Genomic DNA, 23579 nt, shown 5'->3' with positions numbered 1-23579 from the left:
ATAGATGACCAAATGGAGATGCTCAAAGCCATTATGCTTTGATTGGTAAAAGTTTATGGTCTTGTTAAGGATGATAACACTTCATAATCAAGCATGATCGGCATTTTGAATCCGATGATAAATTTGCTTACATATTGTTTTGTGAAGTCCATCATGAATTTGTGGAGAGTGTAATGTGTTAGTAGAACTTTGCAATGCCATGAGACAATCCTTCTGAAATTGAGCTTTATTTTTTGTAGGAAATTTACCAACAGCTTTGTAAGATCATAACCTAGCATTTGAAAGGTTTATAGGGAAGAAGTTGAAGATGTTCGATGTTAAATGAAATACATGAAACTTACAAGCATTTCTTGTACAAATTAAAAATACAATTTTTGGAGGGAGTCTTTACTACATATGTGACAATTTTCCCCAGTGACAAAGGCATAACAAGTTCCTTGTGAAAACTTTTTGGAGGCTTGACCTCTTTCCTTTGACTAGAAGGAGAAGGTGAATTGGAAAAGAGAGCACACCAAGAGCAAGAGCAAGAGCAAGAGCAAGAGCAAGGCAAGGATTTGGAAGTGAAAAAAAAGTGCCTCATATGAACTTATTCTATAATAAAATACAAGAGATGATTTTTTGTTTTTTGTTTTTTTTTGGGTGTGGGTGGTTTACATCATTTTATTAATTACGCAACATGAGGCATTGCTACGGATACAAAATCGCGCACCATCATTCCTTTCTTTAAGGCTATGCAGCTGATCATTTTATTGCACCATTGTGGTTTTTGGGGACGACCTCCTCTCTAAGGTTTCTTAAATTTCTGCATGAAGGCAAATGCGTCGTAGTGAGCGAAGGAGGAAAGGCCACCGTCGACAACGAGGTGATGGCCGGTGATGTGACCACCGGATTTGTCATCGGCAAGGAAGAGGGCAGATTGGGCGACCATGTGAGACGTGAGGGGAGGGCCTTTGAAGTAGTCTTGGAGGTGAAGCTCGTGGGAGATGTGGGCCGGGCAGGTGCCCTGGAAGCCTTGGGCACGCAGCATCTGCACCCACCGGGGGTTCGGGGTCGCGCCCGGACAGATGGCATTCACGCGAATGCCATAGGGCGCCAGCTCGAAGGCCGCACACCTTGTGAGGGAGATGACCGCTCCCTTGGTGCTGCTGTACGAGGGCTGTGCGAACCCCCCTTGCAGGGCCGCTACGCTTGCCATGTTTATGATGCACCCTCCCTGCCCCCGTGCCCTCATTTGTGTCCCTGCCTCCTTTATCCCAGCCAACACCCCACCCACATTCACCGCCCACGCTTCCTTCAGCTCCGATGTCGTTGCACTCAATACACCTTCACAACAACATTTTGCAGAGAGAGAGTCACAACAAAAAGGCGGCGCGGCGGACTTTAGTAATTATAACCAAAAATAACCACGTGAAACCATCTCTCTCTCTCTCTCAAAACACACACACACACACGTGCTCGAGAACGAGTCTCAAAACACACACCATCTCTCTCTCTCTCTCTCTCAAAACACACACACACACATGTGCTCGAAAACGAGTCTCAAAACACACTCTCTCTCTCTCTCACTCACACAGAGAGAGAGAGAGAGAGAGAGAGAGAGAGACGCATGTGCTTGAGTAAGAGAAAGAGAAAACAAACATGCATGCGAGAGAGAGAGAGAGAGAGAGAGAGAGAGAGAATGGGCCTAGAATAGGCAAGCCAACTTGACCTTTTCCAAATCCGTATGTCATCTTTTTAATATATTTATCTAGTGTTACGAAGTTGAGAAATAATGAGTATTGATGTGAAGGGTTTGGGAAGAAAGACTAAAGGACATTATATTTCACCCTTGACATCCAGTTCTAAATGAGAAAAAAGATTGGAGTTGCAAACCATTGAATTGGGTACTTTCATTGCTAGTAATAATGTGTGGTTAGGATTTACCATGAACTCTCTTTATGTTAAAAAAAGAAAGAAAAAAAAAGAAATACTAACCTGCACGTGATCCTCCAATTGCAGCATTATTGATCATGATATCAACATGGCCCCAACGACCAATTGTAGTTGCAACAAGTTCAGCTACATCACTCTCGTTAGCCACATCACATGCATGAACAAGGGTGTGTTCCTCGCCAAGTTCCTTGAAACAAGATGACATGGAATCCTTGTCCACGTCAGCCATCACAACCATAGCTCCTTCCTCCACAAACAACCTCGAGGTGGCTTGCCCTATGCCACCTCCAGCTCCAGTAATAATTGCCACCTTTCCTGCCAATCTACCATGTTGGTTCATAATTAACCATTTGAAGCATGATAAGGATGTTCTACAAGTTAGTGTTGAGCCATTTAACCTAGTGTAACTTCTACTAGTAGACTTGAAACACACTTGACAATGAACACCAAAGGAAATGCGAGTTCTAAAATGTAATGGCCATAATATTTGAGAGTTGAATATGTTCTATCGCTTTGTTTTGATGAGGGTGACAAGTTGGTTCTACCATGTATGTACATGGTAGAACCAGCTTGCTACTCAAAAACCTTGATAAAAGGAAGACAACAATTTCAAGATACATCTCTCTAAACGAGCATCCTAAAACCTAAGCACCACACCATTCCCTTGGCAACTAGAGACCTCCCAAGGTTTAACGTGCTTGAAAGGATGAATGAGCAATCTTGCTTATTGTACTTTTTGACCCTCTGTCAAAGATGGACTTGGCATTTTTACCCATGTAACTACCCTTCTCCTATGTAGGAATATTTTGTGTAACCAGCCTTAGAACTTAGGAAAAGTGGTAAGGCAAAACCCTAAAGCTCTTTAGGATTAGGGGGGCAATAACACAATAAGATTTACTGCCCTTCAATGTGATTTCAAATTCACATTTACATCCTCCAAGGACCACTTTTCGTACACTTTTTTTCTATCAAGTCACCTAGCTATAACCTCAAACTTAGTTGTCCTTCTACTCCATTGTCATTATTATTATTATTAAATAATAATGAGACGGGTGGATAGAAATTAGGGAGCACTTCGATAGATTCTAACATAGTACCTCCACAATGAGAGGCATAGGCGCTACTATTGGACTATAGCCCAAGAGGGGACTATCACTAGATTGGGGTGGTGCATTAACGATCATATGTCATACAAAACTTAGGATCAAATATCAAACACTTTGTAAACTTTCTATTTATAAATATATAATTAATTTTGTTATTAAAAAAAAACTTTGTAAGTAGTCACAAGACGACTATCACGGAAATGTTAGCAATCAAATTCTCATAGGTGTCCCAAACCTGGCCCCTTACCCTAGTGTAATAATCAATTATTTTAGTTCTTTAGGTAAAAATGGGAAGAGCCCAACCTTTGATTGGGTGGTGAGGATGAGAGGCTCCTCAGCGAGCCCGCACGCCGACATGGTCGTACCAGAGACGGAGAGACAGATCTGCACAAAATGAATCGTTCTAATGAAGGCGGCCATCGATTAACACTAATACGCACACTTAATTCACAATCAGCCCCCAAATGATCGCAATTAATTATCGAGAGAAGCAAGCAAGCCAGCCAGCCAGCCATCATATGTAGCACGTGCAGAGAAGCATTGCAAGATGGCGCAAAAGGAATATTAAAGAGAGAGAGAGAGAGAGAGAGAGACCTGAGAGCCTGACGAAAGCCTTGCATTTTTCTAACTCAGAATGCGAAGGATCGAAATATCATTAATCTTCACGTGATTTTTGGCACAGGCACATCGACTCTCCCTTAGCCTCTGATCGCCTGGTTTTTAGCCAAAGCACAGGGGCATCACTCTCAACACTAGACGCCAAAAAGCCTGTCAACGCTTTTGGTGCATAGATCTTTGCACGGAATCTGTCAACGCTTTTGGTGCATAGATCTTTGCACGGAATCCACTTAACCTTGAAATAAGTGGCTGGAAAGTTGAAAATTTTATCAATGTTAGAAAATATCGTCATTAAGTATTTTTCAACTTAGACGGTGTCTAGAAATGGTCCAATGGTCCGGTGTCTAGAAATGGTGCACAAGCAATAGGTCACTTACGAGTCTTGGGCATCTACCAGCCACAATTTAGGTGTGTGAACACTTGTGTCCTCTTGTATATAAGTCACTTTCTCTCGTAATTCATTATACTCTCCCATTGTGCAATAAAGTCTTGCTCTTGCTAATTACATTCTCTAATGCATATTGGTGAGTGTGTATGAGTGATTTAAGATGAGAGGAGTGATGAGGACCCACAGTCCAACACGACGGTGTGACAACGCTCGCTGGAGATGACGACGAAATTGCTATGCACACCATAGAGGTGTGGAGCTCTTGAAGTGGTGTACTTGAGTTTGACCATTGGAAAGATCTCCTCGACAGTTATAGCTCGCCGTCCGCCGAAGGTAAGCTCTTCTGAATGTGTTTCTAGGAGGAGTGGCCGAAACAGGCCCTAACATTTTTGGTGCTGCTACTGGTGGCGTGGCATTATTTTTCTCTAAATCTATGCATAATCCATTGCCCATAATCTCTAGTAGTAGATTTTCACAAAAAAGAGTTAGATTGATGGAGATTTTGCTCTCTTTTTTGTTTTAAAAAAAGAGAGCAAAAGATTTGATTTGATGGAGATTTTGTTCTCCTTTTTGGTTTTTTTTTTGGGTGATTTTGTTTGGTAGCTCAAATGGTAGTTCGAAAGTGGTTTATAAGTTTGTGTTTGTTGTTGATTTTAGCATGTTTTTTGCCTTGATTTTCAGAATGACTTTTACGACAGTTAAAACGATGGAAACCGACAGTCCATTGAAAGAAAGGTTTAGAGAGCCTGGAAAGATCTTGAAGATGAGCATCAAAACATGCTCACTAGCCTCACGACTTGAGTTTTTCATGGCATGACTATCACTTTTTTTTTCTTAAGTTTTTATAGCCATAAAACCTAGGGTTTCTCATGCGTGAATATCTCTGGTTTTTCACGCCATCGTAGACTCATAGGTGAATATGTACATGGAGTAAATAAAAATATTTCTTTTAGAATGCACAAACGGTGGTGATTTCTCTTTTAGAATAACATAAAAATAAACTTTATTTTCTACAAAATTTAAATTTTTTTTTACCATAACCTCCTTTGTATGGCTGACCATTTCTCAATTTTTACATTTAATATCACTTTAAAATTAATCCCAATTTGAAGTAAAGTACTCTAATCTATTCAATTTTCACTTTCTAAAGAGTAAACAATAAGAAAAGTTTAATCAATTTATTTATTACTCAATCTAGGATAAAGAAAGGCTGAATTCTTAAGGAAGAGAAGCCAGGTGGCCTTTTCATCAAGGCATAACATTAAGATTCACTACATGATTATCTCAAAAACAATGGCATGAATAACTTTTGAATTCTAGAGAGCATTTTTTAAAGTTTTTATAGTGGTTTTTAAATCTCGTTTGTGTGGAGGGGATGGTTTTGAAATTCAAGTTAGTGTGAAGATGAGTTTTTCCTAAAAAGAAAAGTGGGAGGTAAAAAAGAATACTTTATGATAGTGATTAGGACTTAATCTATGATTCATCCTGTTACTATTTTTTTTTCCTTTTGGGGTAATTAAGAGGCTTTACTTAATCACTAGTTACCAATTAATTCACACAATTAAGCACATCATTAAATTAAGCATTGAATTATTAAGGCATGTGCATTACCTAATGCGTAAATTAATAAATAATTAAAGATTATTTAAGTTTCTAATTATGGACTCTTCTCTTATGCATAACTATGGAAAAGAGGGGTAAGATCCTTAATTTCATGAGTTTTGTGGGCTATTTTAGTACATTATTGCATCAAAATGTGCTCTATGCATGCTTAATCAAATTTTCTAAGCTCACATTAATCCAAAACCACTAATTTTTTAAAATTTTTGAGTTTTTTACTCTTTATATTCACTAATCACTTCTTTAATACAAAAAACCAATCTAATTAGTATATTTACTGAAAATTAAGAGTTTTTTTAAAAGATGTCTTTGATGATTAAGCTAATTAAAATGTGTGCTAACATTTACTCAAATACAACAACAACTCATTGAAATACAAAAGTTAACATCTAAAACTCTATGTTAAAAACATAGAAGAGTTTTTTATGTTAATATTTTGATAGAGTCAAGGAGAATGTTATAGTACTCCAAAAATACTACAACTCTCCATGAAGAACTTGTTTCCAAATTGTTTTTGTAGCATATTTGAAAAAGGGATACAAAAATTAAAAAAGTCATTTTGACATTTTTTGAAAAAAATATATGATTTGACAGTGATGAAAAACGGGTTTTGAGACCTTCTCTACCATTTGGGAAACCACTGGTATGCACACGTTTTGGAAAAATATTTCTTAAAGGACATTTACATGCCCTAACACCCAAGATGAAGTTTATGCAAAAACAAACCCTAATAGATCCTCATTTAAAACATAGGGAGATAGACTTAGCATACAAAGGTTGTTTCGGGCTACAAAAAAAAGGAGAATAGTGGACATGATGGCTAACCTGGTGGGTTTAAATGTGCTGACATTAAAACTTAATCCAACAATGAAATCCTACCATCTCTTGATCCAACAGTGAAAGCCAACAATGAAAGCCTACCATCTCTTGGGTTTAGATGCGCCAACAATAAAACTTAATCCAATAGTGAAAGCCTACCATCTCTTGAGGTCTATGTCTCAATGTTATGGCTCACCTAAACCCCCTCCAACAAGAAGTTTACCTGGTGAACGACAAATATCGTGTAGATCTTTCCGATGGTCGAGCTCGTAACCCTTGAGGACTCCAAGCTCCACAACTCCTTGAGAAGCAATTCCACCGCGCCTCCCCGCGAGGAGCGTGTCACACGGCCATGTTGCAGTTGGTGTACTCATCCCTTCTCTAACGTCACTTCACTCACTAGCATAGATTAGAGAGATATTAGCAAGAGCAAGACTCTCTTGCACAATGGGAGAGTTTTTTGTATTATGAGAGATTTTCACTTATATACATGGCCATAAGTGTTCACACTCACTTAAACTATGGCAGGCCGGGCACTTTAGGCTTATAAGAGGCCTAATGCTATTATAATGACTACTCTCATAATATATCCATGAAGTATATCACTTGAGACTTTATCCTAACTTACTACCACATGCTCTGGAAGCGAGAATTACCGTAAGGACCATTACGGGTGCCCGTCCAAGCTATAGATTTGGACGCCGTTACTTCATATCTTGAATGTATGACCTTTTGGTGTATCTACCTTGACTCTTCGATATAAGATAATGGTAGTAGATCTTGTTAATCCTAGAAATGGGTTAATATTTTCCCCTTCCTAATGCCGATCGCGTCCTCATGTGATCGCGTTTAAAGACCTTTGTGTGGGAAGAATTGTTAAGCTTTGTTGATATCTTTTGATGTTGAGTGACGTTCAATGGTCCTCATTCCTCTGTAAGGAATAAGAAAGGCTAGTTATTATTAGTAAATGAAAAGATTAGAGATTAGTAAGAATTCGTAACAAGGTGGGGACGGTGGGGATTTTGTGAGTGATTGCATTTTTATATTAAATTTTGTGAGCATTTTTTTGGGTATATTTTTTGCTCACTTTGTTTTTGGCAATCATAAGTAGAGTTACATATTATTTGTATTAGTGGGGAATTTAAGAGATGTTAATAATGGGGGAGAAGAGAAGGAAGGATCCACAGGAACGTAGACAAAATCATCAGAACGAGATTGTGATTCTTAGTTCCTCATTTGATTCATTGAAGTGATATTCATCATCACTTGAAGAATTTGGCCTTCGATGATGTCCCTTTGTGTGGCACGATTCTTGTCAAATGCTATTGAGTAGAACCTAATCATGCATGCTTCTTCCCATATACTTTTTATGCTTTTATGTATATTTAAGTGTTCTATGAAGTAGATATACATGAAGTACATGAATTGAGTCAAATAGACTCTTGTTGTGTTGCTGCTTGTTGAAGTAACCACTTGTGGATGAGGCATGAAAGACTTACGTCGACTTGCAAGGCTAATATAGATATATTCACTAAACATTAATTTAAGTTTTCATTTGGAGAGGCTTGCAATTTGAAGGAAAATTCCAGGTGGTGGGTTGTACCATTGACCAAGCTTTCGCCCACCATGGCCCCCCATCCAGAGATGTACTTGGAAAGTTGTCTATGGTGAGGCTCTTATGTAAATGTCCTCCAGTGCATGAGTATGGATATGTACTCATGGAGCAGTTGATACATTAACTTAGCCAAAATAATAGTAAGCTATAAGCTTAACAAAAATGTAATGCCTATTGAAGATTGTTGGGAGTTTCTTGTGATATTCTACCATTTTTAGGTAGGCCATTTGTGTGACTCCCTTGTGTTTTTGTCTTTTCTTTAAAATAAAAAATAAAATTTACCACCTTGCGAGCAACATGTTCTTGTGGCTACGCTCTTGTGGCTACGCTCTTTTTGAGGAATAGGTTCTTATGTTTGCCGCGTAGCTTCTGCACTCATGCTTCTTATCCAGAGAGGTGAAAAGAGCATTGTGAGTTTGTCCTTGATGCGTTCATAAGTCTCCAATTTAGTAGACGTGGGTATTGATTCTTAAATTTGTGGCTCAAATATTCTCAAGGCGCTAGGTATAGCTGGTTGCCATTGGTGTTGACTGCAACACGCAAGCTCTTGTGTCTGTGTTGAATGCACAAGATGTGTTGAGTGTCCTGCTTGGTGTTACTTGGGCTTCCATTCTTATCGAACTTTAGGTAAAGTTTTTGGAATTGAAGTTGATGGTGAGGCTTTCTTTACTTTGTTTGAACTTGGCAACCATATGATGGGATTGCCATCATAATAACCTTGTTGTTGAAGCACGTTCACGGCACCCATCTTTGATGAACATGAGGAGTTAATGGTTGATGCCGTTGATGTTGAGTCTCCTTTCTTTGAGGAAGCTTGGGGCACTTCTTGATGTGCTTGGAAATCCAAGCTTTGGTGTTACCTTGGTAGTACCCTTGAGCTTGTAGTAATCTTTTTGGTACCCACATTTGTTGAGTTGCTGGAGTTCTTGAGAGGAACTCGCATAGGCTCTTGTGGAGGATTTTGTGGAGTACTTTTATTCTTCTTTGGCCTTTGAGTTTTGCATTGATAAAGAGCATTTGATTGTTAAGGAACCCAAATTGGACTGGCACCTTTGTAGTAGCCTTGAGTTACAAGTAGCTGCTTTTCCACCCACATTTTGATACCATTAAGATACCTTGATTTCGACTCTCAGGGTGGAGTTTTCTTTTTGGTTGAAGAGGAAGGTTTGGGGACCTTCTTCACATTGGTTGGCACTGAGGTTGGTTGTTTGAGAATCATGAGCATTGTTGACGATGAGGCTTCAGTCTCTTGTGGAGTGGTGGCTGCTGAGATGATGAGGCTTTTGAGCATGCAGCCCGCTCTTTTGGCGAGGTTGGTTGGATGAAGAGGTATTAGCTCCGGGGATTTTCCCTTGAGTTTTGAGAGATAAATGGTTGCGTTTGGGGAATTTTTCAAAAGTGGCTGTCGATTGTGGGGTATTGGCATTGGAATTTGTTGGTGTGGATGGAGTTGAAGGGTTAGATACTTTGTCAGAGTTGGTCATTGACGCAGATGGTAGGTCTTTGTGTAGAGGGGCTTCCGAGGAAGAGGCTTGCAACTTTTTGCATTCAGCATTATAGAAATCCATTAGGGTTGGATCCTCTTCCTTGAAGTATGGTATTTTTAACTTTGGGCCGTTGACCATCATGAGATGACCCTATCGCTAGCAAAGCATAGTGGTGCTTGTGTAGCAATAGTCCATTTATGCCCCAAGATCACATCTACTTTTAACACATACTCAACCATAAAAAACTTACACGTAAGGGGGTTAGTTTCAATATACATTGTATGTTCAAAGTACCCCAAACATGGCATGTTCATGTCTTTTGTGAATGGAATTTTGCCAGGATGAGCCTTAAGTGTTGGTTGACCAAACAAATCCCATCACTTGAGGGTCATGAGATTATGTTCTTGTTGATGTGCTTGGATTATGGTAATTTTATTGTAAAGTTCAAATCCAACCATAACTCTTGGGATATTCTGAGTAAGATATGTTGGGTGTTTCAGCTCCTCCAAGGTCTCTTCCTTCTATAAGAGCAATTTCAAAATGGCTGCAGGAGTGTTCAAGGTGATTGTTTGCATGGATTCATCAATTGAATACCACAAGTCATGTACCAAAGTTTCACCAAGGATGACATCATATTCAAGGGAATCTGGGGTTGTATGGACGCCAAATTCCACAATTTGACCAATTGTTTGAGTACATAGCTAAAGGAATATGGAACTTTAATGGTTTCTCCATTGGCACCTTTCGCAAGAGAATTTTCTTTAAGGATGATTGCAAGACGGTCCAATGGTATCCACGTGTCTATTGTCAAAGGTTATGACTTGCTCAAGGGCTAATTAATGCACGTTTGTGCGCTTATGGTTATTTCCCATAGGGAAATCTAACCAAACCCGAATAGAATCCTCAAGAAAAACCATGGAAGTTTTAGTTTTTGTTTCAGTTTCAGTTCCTGTTTTAGTTCCTGTTTTAGTTTCATATTCCCATTCACTTTCATCCTCTTCTTGGCTCTCAGCTTTTTCAAGAGTGGCCAATGTGTACAGTGGCACACTTGGTCCTTTGACAACTTTAACTGAGGTCTATTTGAAAACTTGTGAATCCTTGTAGTCATGTTCTATGTAGCTCTTGATATCTTGGTACAACTCATGGTTAGCCACATTAAAGATGCAAGGGCTGAAGCTATGCTAGCCTCACCCATGAGAGAAGAGCACTCCTCCAAATGAGGATTTGAGAGACTGCTTTAATTTTGTAAGGGATTCATCGAATTCCTCACGTGCTTTTTTAACTGCATCATTCGTGCAATCTTCGTCTGATGACTTTTCTTACCTTGATGAGTTCATTTCTGTAGAGAGTATGTCTTCCTCTTGAAAGGGGAAGCGATACTCGTCCGATTTTTGTATTTTGGTTACTTTTTTAGGTTTGACATTATGAGGTTCAATCATAATCAATGATCCTATATGACACTCAACAATGCTAAGCATGCTCTCCTAAGCTTGCTTTTTGCATTCCACATATGTCGCTGATCATGATTTTCAATTTGGGGTGGTTGGGTGAGTTCTAGTTTCTTAATTAGACTGTGAGGTGTATTGAGTGATGAATCAGAACTTGTTTCATCTTCACTAAGTGACGTATTAGAACTTCTTTCATGTTCTGACTTTCCTTAGATCGTTAGGGTTTCATTATATTTGCCCATATGCAATGAGAACGAACTTTCTTTCGGGCTTTTGTATCATGTGTTGTACATGTGGGTTTTGTGTTTTTAGGGGTAGCCTTTGAGGTGGATGCATTTGCATCAAGTATAGTTTTTGTCTCTTTTGGGGTTAGGTGCTCCATAGGCTCCTTTCCCTTGTCCTTTATTTCAACCTTGGTTTTGATAGTTTGTTGGCCCTTGTTCTTCTTGGGTTTAGAAGGTTTTGCATCCTCTTTTGGTTTCTTTTTTAAAACATGCTCTTCTACCCATTTCAAAGTGTGTTCTTTTGCATTACTTTTGATTATTTCTCGTGCTGCCTTGGCGTGCAAGCGTGTAAGCACATTCAAAGGTATTGTGGAAAATTGCTCATTTTGCACACTCAAGATGTTAAGAGTTGTATTCTACGAGATAGGTTGCATTGAAGCAAATCATTTTGAAAAATCTTGGAATATGTGATCGATGACATATCGTTTCCATATGGGTTGCAAAGTGTCAGTGACTGTGGGCATGGAAGTATTCCAAGGTGTATAGTCTTCCACTTTGTGCGGTCCACGACAATAGAAACACTGAAGCGTTTGCTTATTGCTTCTTAATCAGTTTTTACCCTATGAGATGTGTTTGTTTGGATCAAGGGCGGTTGTAGTATTGATGTAATTGTAGGTAAATTAGGACATTGAGATGTGCCGTGACCCAAGGTTTTGCAATGTATGGAGTACAGAAAGATAGGCCTAGGGTGCACACATTGGGGATTGGGATGGAAACAAGTCATTTCGCCCATCACTCTGAGAGGCATTAATGATGTTTGGTTTTGAAGGGAGCTCATCCTCTCTCTGACAGATTGGTTCAAGGCTTTAAAGCAAGACTATATAGAATTCAGGGAATGACAATTCTGAGATCAAATTTTCTTTAGCCGTTGTTGCTTCACTTAGTTTAGATAAGGAACATGTCATATCATGATCATCTTCCAGCATGTCATCATCTAAATGAATAGCTTCTTTACACAATTGATCGTATATTTCTGGATTGGATACAACGATCAAGTTGTGCAAGCTATTTTTTTGTATGCCCATCATGAAACATCTCTTTAATTGAGCATCGTTTAGTTTCTCCCATGGCTCACATCGTGAGTCCAAGATCTTTATCCGAAGGATAAAACCTCTAATGGTTTCGTTTTGTTTTTGCTCAATCGAATAGAGTTCTCTTGCTGCACTCCATCGATCACCTTGTCTTCAAAAGCCATGGATAAAGGCTATTTTCAAGGTCTTGAAATTTGTCTTAATCACAGGCATCAATGTGATGAACCATCGACTAGCCTTTCCTACTAAGTAAAGGTTCAACGCATGTACCTTGGTGGGGTAGTTTGGATTTCCAAAGGCTCAATTCTCTGTCCAAATATTTGCATGAATTGAACAGCATCAATTGTTCCATCGTATTTGCCCATGATTTTGGAAATCTGTACGGCCGTGTTTTTGGATGAGTCACTAAGGCCATGCATGGGTGCTAATGTGGTTAGGACCTCATTTAGTCCTTGGGCAACCCCCCTTCCTAGATTAGTCGATATATCCAAGGTTTGGGCATTTAGGGGTTACAAAGGACTGGTACCTAGCAGTTCTAAAGGTTTAGGACTTGCGGTAGTGCTAGGCAGGGGACCAAATCCCGGAGGGATTAATGTGGCAGGGGATGTAAAACCCGATGACACGCTTGTTGTCAGCATGGAAAATGGTGTTGGGAGATGCATTTGGGGCATGGATCTCAATGGCTCAAAGATTTTGGCCATTGTGTTCAGTCTGGGTGTGGGCCCACGTAATCCCTATCATTGCTATATCTTGATGGATCTCAATGGCTCAAAGATTTTGGCCATTGTGTTCAGTCTGGTGGGTGTGGGCCCACGTAATCCCTCTATCATTGCTATATCTTGATGTTTCCAGATGCTCCTTAATGAGCAAGCATACACGGTTTTTTTTTTACTTTTTAGGTTTTCTTACAACCCGTTTACAGCCTCAGGAGGCATGGCACATCTTTCTCTGGGTTAAACGAGGGTTCATTTAAGTGCACATGAAACTCTTAGAGATATTTTTTTTTTCAAGAAAAGTGCGTGCCATTAGTGTCCCATATAAAAGCCGAGGTCTCAAAAGTACGTGAATGCCCTCTTAAGACTTTTCCGAAAAAAGTTCATGCTATTAGCATCCTAGATGGAAGAGGAGGTCTCAAAACCTGTTTTCCATCACTATCTCAAGATGAAAAATTTTCCCAAAAAGATTTTTCCTGTTTCGCAGCCCGTTTTTGAATGTTTTCCAAAAGGAATTTGTAAAAACCTTATATGAGAGAGTTGTAGTATTTTTGGAGTACTACAACTTTGTATCTCTGAATTTTTCGTGATTTTGTCGTTTAGACACTCAAAACATAGTCTAAGCCCATGTTATGGCTCACCCTTACCCCCTTGAAACATATCCAACAAGAGTACCTGGTGAACTGCAACTGTCGTGAGGATATTTCCAATGGTCGAGCTTGTAATCCTTGAGGTCTCCAAGCTCCACAACTCCTTGAGAAGAAATTCCATTGTGTCTCCCGTGAGCATTGTCACACCGTCGTGTTGCACTACCTGTACTCGTCCTCTCTCACCTCACATCACTCACACACACTCACTAGCACATGTATAAGAGAGAGAGATTAGCAAGATGATTAGAAAGAGAAAGACTCTATTGCACAATGGAGAGTTTTTTGTATTATGAGAGATTTTCACTTACATACATGGCCATAAGTGTTCACACTCACTTAAACTGTGGTGGCCGGCCGAGCACTTTAGGCTTATAAGAGGCCTAATGCTATTACAATGACTACTCTTATAATATTTCCATGAAGTAAATCACTTGGGACTTCATCCTAACTTACTACCACACGCTCTTGAAGTGGAAATCACCATAAATATTCTGTCGAACCATTACGGGCACCCGTCCAAGTTGTAGATTTGGATAACATTGCTTCATATCTTGAATGTATGACCTTTTGGTGTATCTACCTTGACTCCTTGATGTAAGATAATGGTAGTAGCTCTTGTTAACCCTAGGAATGGATTAACATTCCCCCCTTCCTGATGTCGATTACGTCTTCATGATCACGTCGTTGAAGACCTTTGTGTGGGGAGAATTGACAAGAACTGTTTGATGACTCTCAATGGTCGTTGTTCCTTTGAAGGAATATGAAAGGCTAGTTAGTAAATGAAAATGTTAGAAATTAGTGAAAATTCCTAATGGGGTGGGGGGGTTGCGACGAGTGATTATAGTTTTATTTTTGTGATTTGTGTTAGTTGGAAAACTAAGAGAGGTTAATGATGGGGGAGAAGAGAAGGAAGGATCTGGAGGAACGTAGACAAAATCATTAGAACGAGAGATTGTGTTTCTTAGTTCCTCATCTAATTCATTGAAGGGACAGTCATCATTTGAAGAAATTGGCCTTTGATGATGTCCCTTTTTGTGGCAGGATTCTTGTCAAATCTTGTTGAGTAGGACCTGTTCCTGCATGCTTCTTCCCATGTGCTTTGTATGCTTTTTTGTATATTTAAGTGCTCGTATAAAGCATATATACATGAAGTACATTAAATGAGTCAAATGGACTCTTATTGAGCTACTGTTGTTGAATTATCCACTTGTTGGTGAGGCGTGAAAGAATAACGTCGACTTGCGAGGCTAATATAAATATCTTCACTAAGGATTAGAGATCCATGTGTTGTGAAGACTTGTGTCTGGAGAGGTTTATAATTTAAAAGAAAGTTCCAAGCCATGGGTTATACCATTGACCAGGCTTTCACCCACCATGCCCCCCCCCATCCATAGATGTACCTGGAAGGTTATCGATGATAAGGCTCTGGTGCATATGTCCTCCAGTGCATAAGTATGGATATGTACTCATGGAGTAGCTGCTACATTAACTTAGCCAAAAGAATAGGCAGCTATAAGCTTAACAAAAATGAAATGGAGTTGCTTGTGATATTCTACCATTTTTAGGTAAGCCATATGTGTGACTCCCTTGTGTTTGTGTGTTTTTTTTTTGCTATACCACCTTGCAAGCAACAAGTTATTGTGTCTACTCTTTATTTTAGAGAATAGGTTCTTATGTCTGTCGCATAGCTTCTGCACCTATGCTTCTCATCTAGAGGCTTAAAAAGAGCATTGTGAGTTTGTCTTTGAATGCGCTCATAAGTCTTCGTTGTTGTTGTAGACATGGGAATTGAATCTTGAATTTGTGGCTCAAGTGTTGTCGAGGGCGGTAGGTACTGCTTCTGGTTGGGTGCAATTGGGTAGGTACTGCTTCTGGTTGGGTGCAATTGGGTAGGTAAAAAGCAAGAAAAAAAATTGTGCTTGCTCATTAAAGGAGAAATTGACAACAACAATATATGGCAACAATAGAGGGATTACATGGGCTCACACACCCAGACTGAACCTAATGGTGGCTAATATCTTCAAGCCATTGAGATCCATGTCCCAAGACATTGATGCCGACGATTAAGAGACAAACTTCAAGACCTTGAAAATAGCCTTTATCCATGGCTTTTCAAGGCAAGGTGATCGGTGGAGTGCAACAAAAGAACTCTATTCAATTGAGCGTAGACAAAATGAAACCATTAGAGATTTTATCCTTTGGATAAAAATCTTAGACTCACAGTGTGAGCCATGGGGGAAACTAAATGATGCACAATTGAAGAGATGTTTCATGATGGGCTTAAAGAATAATAGCTTACACAACTTGATCATTGTATCCAATCCGGAAACATTCGATTAATGTTGTAAAGAAGCAATACGTTTAGATGACAACATGATGGAGGATGACCACAATACGAGATATTCCTCATCTAAACAGTGAAGTAATGGCTAAAGAAAATTTGATTTCGGAATTGTCATTCCCTTAATTCTACACAGCCTTGCTTAAAAGCTTTGAATCGACATCTCCAAGAGAGGTTGAGCTCCCTCAAAACCAAACATCCTTAATGCCTCTCCAAGTAATAGGTGAAATGCCTTGTGTGCATTGCAATCACTACGTCCATTCCAATCCCCATTGTGCATACAAGGTGCCTATATATCTGTACTGCATAGGCAGATTGCATAAATTATGCGATTCAAAAAGCACGTGAGAAATTTGATGAATCCCTTACGAGATTAAAGCAATCTCTCAAATCCTCATTTAGAGGAGTTCTTTTCTGTGATGGTGGTGAAGCCAGCATAGCATCAGCACTTGCACCTTTTTAAAGGCTAAACATGAGTTATACCAAGACATCAAGAGCTACATAGAATAGGACTCTATGGATTCACAAGTTTCCAAACAAACCTCAGTTAAAGTTGTCAGAGGACCGAGTGTGCCATTGTACACGATGGGCACTCTTGAAAAAGTTGAAAGCCATGAAGAGAATGAAAGTAAATGGGAATATGAAACCGAAAACGGGATCTGAAGCTGAAACAAAAACTGAAACATCCATGGTTCCTCCTAAAGATTTTATCATGGTATGGTTGGATTTCCCTACAGGCAATGATGTTAAGCGCAAATGCGCATTTATTAGACCTTGAACTAGTCATAACATCATGACAATAGACACTTGGGTGTCATTGGGATAACCTAAAATTATCCCTAAAGACAATGGTCTTACAAGAAGTGCCAATGGTGGACAAAACATTGAAGTTCCAAGTTACTTTAGCTATGCTACTCAAACAATTGGTGGAAATGTGGAATTTAGATTCCATGTTACTCAGATCCCCTTGAGTATGATGTCATCCATGGTGGACCTTGGATACATGACTTGTTGTATTCAATTGATGAATCTATGCAAATAGTCACCTTAAACACTTTTGCAGGCATTGTGCAATTGTTATTACAAGAGGAAGAGACATTAGAGGAGTTGAAACTTCCAACATATCTTACTAAGAGTATCCCAAGAATTATGGTTAGATTAAAACTTTCCACTAGACTCACCATAATTCAAGAATAGCTTTATCCAACGAGAGAAAAATCTCATGACCCTCGAGTTATGGGATTTGTTAAGTCAACCAACACTCACGACTCATCCTGAAAGAATTCCATTTACACAAGACTTGAACATGCCATGTTTGGGGTACTTTGAACATACAATGTATATTGCAACTAACCCCCTTACTTGCAAGTTTTTTGTGGTTGAGTATGTGTTGAAAGCAGATTTGATCTTGGGGCATAAATGAACTTTTGCTGCTCAAACACCAATATGCTTTGCTACCAATAGGGTCATTATGATGGTCAAAAACACAAAGTTAACAATACCATATTGCACGAAAGAGGATCCAACCCTAATGGATTTCTATGATGCTGAATGCAAAAAGTTACAAGCCTATTTCATGAATTCCCCTCTATACAATGACCTACCATCTGCACCAATGACCAACTCTAATAAAGCATCTACCCCTTCAACTCCATCCTCACCAATGAAGTTCAATGCCAAAACCTTGTAATCAACAGCTATAAAAAAGTTTCCCAAGTGCAACCATCTACCTCTAAACATGAACACAAAGGAAAATCCTTGGATCCCACACCTCTTCAACCACCACCCACACCACGGGAGACGGCTGCATGCTCAAAATCCTCATCATCGACGACGGCCACTCCACATGAGACTCTAGCCTCATTGTCAACAATGCCCATGAGTCTCAAGCCCGTAACCTCAATGCCAACCAATGTGAAGGAGGGCCCAAAACCTTCCACTTCCACTTCAACTCCACCAAGCAAACCAAAATCAAGGTATCTTAATGGTATCAAAATGTGGGTGGAAAAGCAGCTACTTGTAGCCTAAGGCTACTATGAAGGCACCAATCCAATTTGGGTGCCTCATCATCAAAGCCTCTTCCTCAACACAATACTCAGAGGCCAAGGAAAAATAAAAGTACTCCACAATTCCCTCTAGAAAAGCCTATGCAAGTTCCTCAAAGAACTTCAACATCGCAACAAGTGTGGGTACCAAAAAGATTACTGCAAGCACAAAGGTACTACCAAGAAAATACCAAAGCTTGGATTCCCAAGTGCATCAAAACGTACCCTAAGCCTGCACAAAGAAATAATCCTTCACACCAGAAGCATCAGCAAATTCATAATGTTCATCAAACATGGGGGGCTATGCACGTGCTTTAGGAACAAGGATACCATGATGGGTGATCCCATCATATGGTTACCAAGATCAAACTAAGGAAGGAACGCTTCCCCAATAGCTTCACCTAAAGCTTGAAAAGAATGGAAACCCAAGCAACACCAAGCAAGCTTAAGTAAGCTTGCATGTTTATTCAAACCCAATTGCACCCAACCAAAAGCAGTACCTACCCAATTGCACCCAACCATGTTACAGCCTCGGGTGGCCTGGCGTACCCTTCGTTGGATCAAATGAGTGTCCGTTTGCCCTAATTAGCTTAGGCATTACCCGCATGATGTGAATGACCTCTTAGAGATATTTTTCCAAAAAAGGTGCATGCCAGTAGTATTCGAGATGGAAGAGGAGGTCTCAAAACCTATTTTCCATCACTATCTCAAGATCAATTTTTTTTCTGGAAAGATTTTCCTTGTTTGGCAGCTTGTTTTTGAATGTGTCCAAAAAGGAATTGAAAAAAGCTCTGTATAAGAGAGCTATAGTTTTTTTGGAGTACTACAACTTTGTCTCTTTGAGTTTTTTGTGATTTTGTCGTTTAGGCACTCAAAAAGTAGCTTGAATATGGGTCACAATTGTTTTCAGGACGTTTTGGGTGATTTTTAGTGCTTTAAGGGTCGTTTTTTGCCTCGATTTTTAAGTCAAACTTTGAGGCTACTAGTCGGAAGCCAAAATGATGGATTAGAACAATTTCGAAGAGCTCGATGCTGACTTTCCGATGAGCACTAGAGCACGTTTATTGGGTACACGTTCTAGGAGATATGAGCCTCCAAACAGGGCTGTTTTTCAGACTCCCTTTCACGACGTGAACTAGGAGGGTTTCATGATAGATCCCCTTTCACGACGTGAACTAGCAGGGTTTCATGATGTGAAGTGGACTTCAAAAAAAGATTAAAATCATAAAATTACAATCCATTGCATTTTTTCATGCAATGGATGCAAACTAAACCTAACACACTCTATGTGCACACATAACAAACACTAAAAATAGATTAAAACTAATAAAACAACACATTTACGCTCAAAAATCATTCTTTCAAAAGATAAAAAAGAGAGCTATTTCTTACAAAATCACACACAAATCTCCATCAAAACCATATCTTTTTCGTGGGAAACCACTAATCAATAAAATGGGCAATGGATTTGTGTAGATTAGAGAGCAAATAGTGGAAAAAGCCAAGGGATGGCTCCCTAGCAATGGTGCCAAAATGTTATGGCTCACCCAAACCCCCTTGGAAACACATCCAACAAGAAGATTACTTGGCGAACCACAACTGTCATGGCTGAGCTTGTAAACCTTGAGGTCTCCAAGCTCCATAACTCCTTGAGAAGCAATTCCACCACACCTCTCGTGAGCGTTGTCACATTGTCGATTGCACTACGTGTACTTGTCCCTCCTCTCACCTCATTCACTCACACACACTCACTAGCACATGGACTAGAGAGATATTAGCAAGAGCAAGAATCTATTGCGTAATGGGAGAGTTTTTTATATTATGAGAGATTTTCACTTATATACATGACCATAAGTATTCACACTCACTTGAACTATGGCTAGCCGAGCACTTTAGGCTCATTAGAGGCCTAATGCTATTACAATGACTACTCTCATAATATATCCATGAAGTACATCACTTGATACTTCATCCTAACTTACTACCACATGCTCTTGAAGCGAAAATTGCCATAAATACTCCATCGGACCATTATGGGCACCCGTGCAAGTTGTAGATTTGGATGTCATTGCTTCATACCTTGAATGTATGACCTTTCGGTGTATCTACCTTGACTCCTCGATGTAAGATAATGAAAATAGCTCTTGTTAACCCTAGAATTAGGTTAACACTCAATAAGTATAACCCCCAATCACAAATGCTCGATCCTATTTCAAATGTAACAATTGGTCCAACTTTCTTGCAAAATATCAAAGATGGTACTCCATGAATCTCACAACCCCTAGATACCCAAACCCTAGCAATATTGAATAATCTAGGAAGGGGGGTACATAAGGATTGCATGATGTTTTAACCAAAGAAAGACCTATATATAACCTAAAAGAGTCATCTAGACTCGTGCCTATACAAATTTTCAAGCTCATGGAAAAATATCATGGATCTACTGATCATGTTCAATTCATGCAAATGTTTGAGTAGCGATGTGAAGCATTTAGAAGTCCGGATTGGCCTACCAAGCTGCATGCATTGAACTATACTTAGTGGGCAACAACTTTCAAAAATCTAAAGATTGCCTTTATCTACGGATTCGAGAGACAAGTCCCTAGGTGAAGTGATGTAACAAAGCTCTAGATATGATACAACAGAGACATGAGGAAACCATATGGGATTACATCGTATGCATAAAAACCCTGTACTACTCACAATATGAGGACTAGGAGAAACTCAATGGTGTACAAATGAAGTGATGTTTCCTCATGGGATTAAAGAAAAACACCATAAAAGGTGTTTACATGTCTTCCAAAATTTCTCGTAGTGGTCCAACACATGTTACACCCACGATTAACACATAATTCGCCACTCATTCATCTCCTATATCCAAATTAATATTAGTGAGTGCACATAGCTGATTGAACACATTAATCCTAACCATATCATATCAGCACACACAACTGATTAAACACATAAATTCTGGTAAGTGATATAAATTAAAGGTACATCCAAATAAAATATCTTGAAATAAAATAGTGGGCGTCGCCATAGAGGTTATGACTAACATTCCCTCTTTCTTGGGTGCAATTGACCCCAATTGTGTGGATGGTAAGAGTGGATGAGATTTTGGTAAGAACGAAAAACTTTTTTGGCATCCATTTGGCATCTTCAATAGGATGGTTCTTGAAAGTCACAAGATACTTAACATAAGTGTTGCCTATGCATGTGTGCTGGTGGTCTCATGGTGGTCAATGATAAACTCAGGCACAAGTTCTTCTTCTTTATTTACCAATTCAAGAGGTTGTTCTAATGTAGGATGAGAAGGTAGAGGTCCTCTAAAAGGTAGAGGTCCTCTAAAAGGTCTCAAAAGAGTCATATGAAAACAATTATGAATATGCCAATTAGAAGGTAGCTCTAACTTATATGCATTGTCATTGATCTTTGCAATTATCTTGAAAGGTCCATAAAATCTAGTAGCTAACTTAACTACATGATTGGTCTTACAGATTTAAGTTTCATTTTCTCAATACGAAGAAGCATATAATCGCCTTCATTAAAGATGACATGTTTACGCTTATAATTTGTGTACTTCATGTATTTTTCTTGATTTTTTTGGATATACAATTTTACTAGCTCATGAATTTGGTCAAAGTCTCTAACAAAAGAAAATGTAGCCTTTGTAGAATATGAAAGTTTAGTTGTAGGAGCAGGAAAATCCTTACCATAGGCTATCTTAAATAGTACTTTCTTAGTAGCAGTATCAGGAGAATTATTATATGAAAATTATAAAATATGCAAATACTTATCCCATTGCTTAGGTTGAGATGAGACATATGATCTAAGCAAATCAAGAATTGTGCTATTTGTTACTTTGGTTTGTCCATTAGATTGAGGATCAAAAGCAGTAGAGAAATCAAGTATTGTTCCAAGATTATCAAACAAAGTAGTCCAAAAATAACTACAAAACTTTCTATCTCTATAAAAAATGATAATATTTGGTAAACCATGATGATGTACAAACACTTATTTAATAAACATATGTGCAACTTGATAAGCAGTCAATGTCTTTTTTACGAGAAAGAAAGCAAGCTTGTTTGCTAAATCTATCTACTATAGTCCAGATCATATCATTCTTGTTAGAAATCAAAGGAAAAACAATAATAAAATCCATACTTGTTTATTACCATGGTTCATTAGGAATAGGCAAAGGCATAAGAAAACAAATTTCTTTCCTTTATGACTCTTAATCTTTTGGCAAACAACACAGTCAGAAACAAATTCAGCAATATCTTTATGCATAGTAGGCCAAAAGAAGTCTATGGCAACTATTTGCAAAGTAGATGATGCTCCTCTATGACCAACGAAATGTGGTTGATGAGATTATTTAATAATAGCTTCCTAAATGGTTTAGTAATGCATAATCTCTTTTGGAAGAAAAGATAACCAATCATCATGAGAATAATCGGTATATGAGGTAACCGATCATTATGTTCTATGTATCAAAATAATTAGAATCATTTTTATATGTTCCCTTCATGTTATGAAAAGAAATGCCTTTAATAGAAGATGTATTATTAATGGTAGGTCTTCTACTACTCAAAGTACCAGAAACAACATTTTCACATCCATCTGTTTATTGAATAGATGGCTAAAAACTTTGAATAAAAGACGCACACTTAATATGTCTACATGATATTAAGAGTGCAATGTTTAATACTTTATTGGTTAGTTTTAATGATAAACTGAGCACCCATAAGATAACTTTTCCAAATTTTCAATGCATGAAGAAAAGCAATCAATTATTTATCATAAGTAATATACTTAAGTTCAGATGGTTTCAATTTTCTACTTTCAAAAGCAATCGGATGATTATCTTATATAAGCACATCACCTATACCATGTCCACTAGCATCAGTTACTACCACAAAGAATGGTCTAAGAAAATCAAGTAGTGTTAATACATGTGCATTGGTAAGTGCATTAAAAGATTTTTTATGCATCTCAATTCAAAGAAAAACTTTAGTTTTTTTCAATAATTCAGTCAAGTACACAAATCTTCTATAATAAGAACATAAACCAAGAAACGATCTTAAGTTATGAGAATTTCCTTTGGTCTACGCCATGATCTAATGGTCTCTAGCTTTTTAGGATCGACACAAATTCCTTTGATAGACACACTATCTCCAAGGTAATCACTTTGTTTTTGAAAGAATTTACTATTGTCTGGGTTGGCATAGACTTGATTTTCTTTCAAATGATTGAATACTATCTTTAGATATTTCTTGTACTCATCTTCGTCTTTGCTAAAAACTAAGATGTCATCAAAGAAATTAACTACAAAATTTTGGTACTTTAGGAATATATGGTTTATCATGCGACTAAATATAGCCAGAGCATTAGTAAGTCTAAAAGGCATTACTAAAAACTCATAATAACCTATTTTGGTACTTTAGGAATATATGGTTTATCATGCGACTAAATATAGCCGGAG

General features: G+C 38.5%; 1 protein-coding gene across 1 annotated transcript; it reads right to left on the bottom strand.

Moving 5' to 3' along the window:
• Positions 1-656: 656 nt before the first annotated feature.
• Positions 657-3803, bottom strand: LOC147635069 ((21S)-21-acetoxyl-apo-melianone synthase SDR-like). Its single transcript, XM_086803471.1, has 4 exons — positions 3633-3803; positions 3342-3422; positions 1975-2255; positions 657-1323 (listed from the first exon to the last, which is right to left on the bottom strand). Exons 1-4 carry the CDS (start codon positions 3656-3658, stop codon positions 785-787), a joined length of 927 nt encoding a protein of 308 aa, XP_086659597.1. The 5' UTR covers positions 3659-3803; the 3' UTR covers positions 657-784.
• Positions 3804-23579: the final 19776 nt, after the last annotated feature.

Source organism: Cibotium barometz, chromosome 10 (genome assembly GCF_041138505.1).
Source record: "Cibotium barometz isolate CiBa-2024 chromosome 10, ASM4113850v1, whole genome shotgun sequence".
Lineage (NCBI taxonomy): Eukaryota > Viridiplantae > Streptophyta > Polypodiopsida > Cyatheales > Cibotiaceae > Cibotium > Cibotium barometz.
Note: the sequence above shows the minus strand (reverse complement) of the source record. Positions and strands in the feature narration are given on the sequence as shown.

What these genes read in the sequence shown, in the direction of transcription:
- LOC147635069 (XM_086803471.1), bottom strand. Translation starts at nt 3,658, where the DNA reads ATGCAAGGCTTTCGTCAGGCTCTCAG. An exon ending in GGCTTTCGTCAGGCTCTCAG is followed by an intron (nt 3,423 to 3,632) that starts GTCTCTCTCTCT and finishes CATTTTGTGCAG; the next exon opens with ATCTGTCTCTCCGTCTCTGG. An exon ending in AATTGGAGGATCACGTGCAG is followed by an intron (nt 1,324 to 1,974) that starts GTTAGTATTTCT and finishes GTTGTTGTGAAG; the next exon opens with GTGTATTGAGTGCAACGACA.